Here is a 5330-nt window from a genome sequence, read left to right as displayed (position 1 = left end):
ATATATATAGTTTGTTTCAAATGCAACTCATCACATTTGTACAACCAATGCAACCCAATAAATTGAAATATTTATGAAAATGATGAGAGTTCATTTATTATGATTTAAATATTTATGGAATATGAATAAGGTTCATTAATTATGATCAATACTTTATATTAGGAAATAATCAAAACTTTTATGAAATTATATATTCATCAAATTAAATTGACAGTTGAGATTGAGTTGTATTGGTTGTACAAATGTAAAAAGTTGTATAATAACCCACCTCTATATATATATATGTGGATTTTTTATAGTTTTGAGAGTGTGAGATATTATCTGTTTATCAATTTCATAGGATATTTTGTCTTATTAGTAGGACACAACGTTTATCTTGTATTTGAACATGTTTGGCAGTTGGTTATAAGTTAATTTTATAAAGTTCAAATATATTGATATTATATGAATATTCTCGCTTGTGAATATACTAAAGATTGAAATTATGAAATTCAAGTTAAAAAGTCAAAGAAAAACAAAATATCAATATTGGTATCAAATTAGAGAGAAAAAATAAATATTCTTTAATATAAATTTATTAATCAAAAATTAATTTTGTTTAAGATGATTAAAAAAAGAATAAATATGTGAGTTTCCAAAACTTGATCCGCTGATGTAGAAAAAACAATGAGTTTTAGAAACTTTTAGAGTTTCCATTCTTATCTTTTGTAGAATAAGGCAACTAGGAATATTGTAGAGTTAAAAGATCTGTCGTATGCATTATTGATTTATATATCTATATTATATTATAACACATTTGATAAAAATTCTTAAAATACATTAAGTACTGTTTATTGATGTATATTACTTAAAATTTAAGATTACAAGTAAATTATACGTAAATACAATTGATTGGAGCTCTATGTTTGAAATCGTATAGCTAACTACAAATAAAAATAACTAAATAGAGGATAAACATCTCAGATTAAATATAAAAAATCTAAAATATAATTTAGATAATCATTGAGTTCTAATAAAATACTTAAATATTATCTTTATAAAAAATTATATTATTAAACCAAAATTAAAAAAATAAATTAAAAAATTACACAAAAAAGAAGAAAATTTTAAATTATTAGTTTGGTACTAATATCAATATATATTTTTCAAGTTTTTATGATATCTTCATATTTATATTTTATTCAAAAATAAAAACGTTATAGTTTTCTCAAAAACCACATAAAACTGTATTATAACATCGACTGAGAAAAATAAAATAAAACGAAACATTAAAATGGAGATGTATATCGCTGCATTACACGAGTACCCTTCTAATAATACTTCAATATTTTCTTTAAAAATTAAGAGTTCTTAAAAAAAACTAAAATTTTAAGATATAACATAAATAATAAGATGGGGGAAATATTCATTTTTGACCATATGGTTCCGTCTCTTAGTCGTTTCTCTCTCAAAATAATGAAAATAAGCATATGTCCGCAATTGACAGGTCCGCAATTTACGGAGGGATCAAAGTGTAAGGAAAAAAAAGTTTCTGAAACGAATTGAGAGGACCAAATACGTGCATTTGAAAAATCACATTGCAGACATATTTTTGCAGATCTATCTCATATCAGTCGCCACCGCCTCTATCTCATCCATCACCGATCCAACATTGTCATTGCAATAATCTTCACTTCCAATTCATAAGGATCTTCTAAAACCAAGTAAAACATATGTTTTAATTGTACAAAATAGCTTTTCTTCAAACTACAATCAAGTATCAAATTTTCAATTAAATTTCAGGGGAAAACCTCTAAAAAAAACACTCTAGTAACCATTGATTTGGATGGTATGCATATATGCATACAAATAATTAAAGTTGTTTTTTGGTTTTTATGCACATTACATACCGAAAAAATTGATTATAAATTATTTGTATGTACATGTGCATACCCTTCAAATGAATGATTACCAGAATGTTCCTCAATTTTTCATTTTTTGCGGTTTCCCTAAACCTGACCTTATTGATGTATATGAAAATTGTTTTAAAATGTTTTTAAATTAAATTATTTAAATATTTACTTGAAATTTTTTTCATTCATAACTATTATATGATACATATAAAATCATTAAACAATTTTTTTTAGAGACAACTTGTCATATCCAGTTTTAATCGTACCAACCATCAAGCAAACAATTTGTACTGTCGAATTCATTCTAATCATATCTTCAAACCAGATGGTGTCTAAAAATACTTTAAGAATTCTATATATTTTTAGGAGCCTAACTTTAAGGGGGCGTTTGGTTGGGCGGAATCCACCGGAATCTGATAGAATTGGAATGGTCAATTCGTTGACCAAATTCCATTCAAATGTTTGGTTACATAAGGAATGGAATTGAATTCCAAGGATTCCCAAATTTAAGGAATTCATCATTCCTTGGTAAATGTGATGGAATTGAAATCCATTCCACCCATTATTGTTTAAATGACACAAATACCCTTCTACTACTGTTAATAAATGTTTCAAGATATGTTTCAATCTTGGAGTGTTACCAATTGAATTTATGTGTATTCTATTTGTAACGAATTTATCTATTTCAATAAATGGTAAACATTTTTTTCTCATTAAATGTTAATTTATATTGTTACTTGTATTTAAAAAAAATTAAAAAAAATATCAAAGAGAGGGTTGTGGTTAGGGGTGAAATGCCACTCGAACCCAGAGCTAGCTGGTTCCCATTGAATTTCATTCGAAGGAGGAGCCTTATCAAAATCGTATCGATTCTTATCAAAATAGCCCCGTAACTTCGGGGGAAGGGATGCCTCCTCACAAAGGGGTTTTGTCTCTTTTTTCATCATTACATTCCAATTCTGTTGCAAACCAAATAGACATATTTCAATTTATTAGACAGATTAAATTTCATTCCTGCCAACCAAACACTTGATCAAACCTGATAACATTATATTCTAATTCTTTCCAGATTCCAATTTCATTAACAAATTCAATTTCTTAAAAAATTATTCTACGAACCAAACGCTCCTTAAAAATTTACAAGTTTCTTTTGAAACCCCATATGGCCATAACTAAAAACGTGCCAAACCTACACTACTTCAAAATCGGGGGCAAGCACACAAAAATTACATAGCAATTAATACTGCTCCACCACCATATATTTATATATTTTACAACCATCCGATCGTTTTCTTATAATTTTTTAAAATAAAAAAGTAAAAGTCAAATTTTCTATAAAAAAAAAACTATTTAACTTCAACCGTTTTTTATTTAAATACTCAATATTAATTATAATATTATAATATTTAATAATATAAAAAAATCATATTCTCTTTTTGCATTTATTTTTGGATGTTTCTTTAAATTTATAAAAAATTCTTTTTCCTTTCTTTATTTTTTTAAATTTTGGTGAAACTGTTGGAAATGTTCTTATAATACCAAATATTCACTAATTCACGTTTAAATGAGAATTTAATTAAAATATGAGAACCCAAATTAAGATCAGATAAGTCTATCATATTCGTATTCAACCAAAAACTAAATATAACACCCGGATTTTCGATAAGTGGAAACATTATACCATTTCCTTATTTTGGGTGATTTCATATTTGTCGGGCTCTAATTCTATTTAGACATTTGGTTTAAATCATCTACTATTTTAAATGTGTTACACTAAATATAGAGATGATATTTTTGAAATTATGAACAAATCAATGACTCGTTTTAATCATATTTAATATGTGAGAAATGAAAAAAGGGAATCGTTTAGAGTTGCCAATATTCAGAAATTAATAAAATAATTGTTTTTAAAACTAAAAATAATTACCCAATTCTTCTAAAACTAAAATATTCAAAAACTCGTAGTAAAATATTTGAACTATACACAAATTAAGATAAAAATTATATGATATTGTAATATTATTACAATATATATATATATATATATATATAAATATAAAATACAATTATAGCAATATAATAATAATTATAACATAAAAAAAAATAAAAAGTTAATAGGGGGTGTAGGTGTACATATTCCTCTATTTATAATCGTCTGAAAAGCACAAGAATACCATCAAACAACAGAAAAGCTTGAAAAAAAATGGCGATTTCTCCATTTTTCTTCTTATTCCCATCACCATCTTCCTTGTTCGTCACAGCCATGTCCATCTTAAATTTGGTGTCTCTCATCATTGCAGGTTACATGGAAATGAATGGCAAAAACAAGCAGTACGCCAAGTTTTTCGATTCTGCAACTTCCTCCCACAAACCCAAAGACCACCATAAGTTGGCCAGTAGAAATGGAATGCTTCTATTCTATACACCATCATTCATCGTGAGTCTTGCTTCCTTCGCCATTTTCCCCTTTCGAGATGCTCGATTTCTCATGGTTGCTCGTCTTCTTACCCTCCATTTCTTCAAAAGGATCCTCGAGGTATATAATTAAAACAATCAAGTCTGAATCCTGCTACGATCAGTTTTAGTTTCAGACTGTTTGGTAATCAGTTTAATTTGCAGGTTCTGTTTGTTCACAAATTTAGTGGTTTCATGATGCTTAATGCTGCAATAACCATCGGGTTAAGCTACGCTGTGTCGACCGCTACGATGATTTACGCTCAAAGTTTATCTCAAGGATTTGCCGAGCCTTCTGTTGATCTGAAATACGTTGGTGTGGGCATGTTCTTGGTTGGATTAAGTGGGAACTTTTACCATCATTATCTGCTATCAAATCTGAGGAAGAAGGGGGAGCGAGAGTATAAGATCCCGAAAGGAGGATTATTTGATGTGGTAATATGCCCACATTATTTGTTTGAGATAATAGGGTTCATTGGAGTCGCTTGCGTTTCTCAAACACCATTTGCGTTTTCTTTCGCTCTTGGCACAACATTCCTGTTGATGGGGCGAAGCCATGCCACACGAAATTGGTACATTTCCAAGTTTGGTCAAGAGTTTCACAAGGATATCAAGGCTATAATCCCGTACCTTTTTTAGATATAGAGAGAGAGAATTGGGATCACGTGAGATTAGACTGTTTTGTGATATCTGTGAGACCACATTTTTACACTTGAAATTTCACAGCAAAACACTATGAAAGTTGTTGTGAAGGTTCAGATTTTTTTTACCTTCACAATATTTTGCTATGAAGTTTCAGTTGTAAAATTATGGTCTCAAGGTCTAAAAAAGTGGATGGTACCACAAGAAGAATTTGCCTTTTGTTCTATTCATCATTTGTGAAATTGTCCGCTTGTATTTGAAATTATGAAATATCCATTTTGCTGTCATTGTTGAGGAATATGATCATGTCTATAAAAATTGATCGTGAGTTTGAGTTTCTTA

The 5330-nt window shown here is 28.4% G+C and overlaps 1 protein-coding gene across 1 annotated transcript; it reads left to right on the top strand.

Annotated features, from left to right (window-relative positions):
- Positions 1-4095: 4095 nt before the first annotated feature.
- On the top strand, positions 4096-5051 carry LOC112509191 (very-long-chain enoyl-CoA reductase-like). The gene is made up of 2 exons (XM_025114046.1): positions 4096-4428; positions 4512-5051. The coding sequence occupies exons 1-2, from the start codon at positions 4096-4098 to the stop codon at positions 4983-4985; spliced, it is 807 nt and encodes a 268-aa protein (XP_024969814.1). The 3' UTR covers positions 4986-5051.
- Positions 5052-5330: the final 279 nt, after the last annotated feature.

Source organism: Cynara cardunculus (genome assembly GCF_001531365.2).
Source record: "Cynara cardunculus var. scolymus isolate 2C chromosome LG 3, CcrdV1, whole genome shotgun sequence".
NCBI classification, from domain to species: Eukaryota; Viridiplantae; Streptophyta; class Magnoliopsida; order Asterales; family Asteraceae; genus Cynara; species Cynara cardunculus.
Note: the sequence above shows the minus strand (reverse complement) of the source record. Positions and strands in the feature narration are given on the sequence as shown.

Coding starts and splice junctions, on each gene's coding strand:
- LOC112509191 (XM_025114046.1), top strand. CDS start 4,096: ATGGCGATTTCTCCATTTTTCTTCTTATTCCCATCACCATCTTCCTTG. Junction 4,429..4,511: donor TCTTCAAAAGGATCCTCGAG/GTATATAATTAA, acceptor TTTAATTTGCAG/GTTCTGTTTGTTCACAAATT.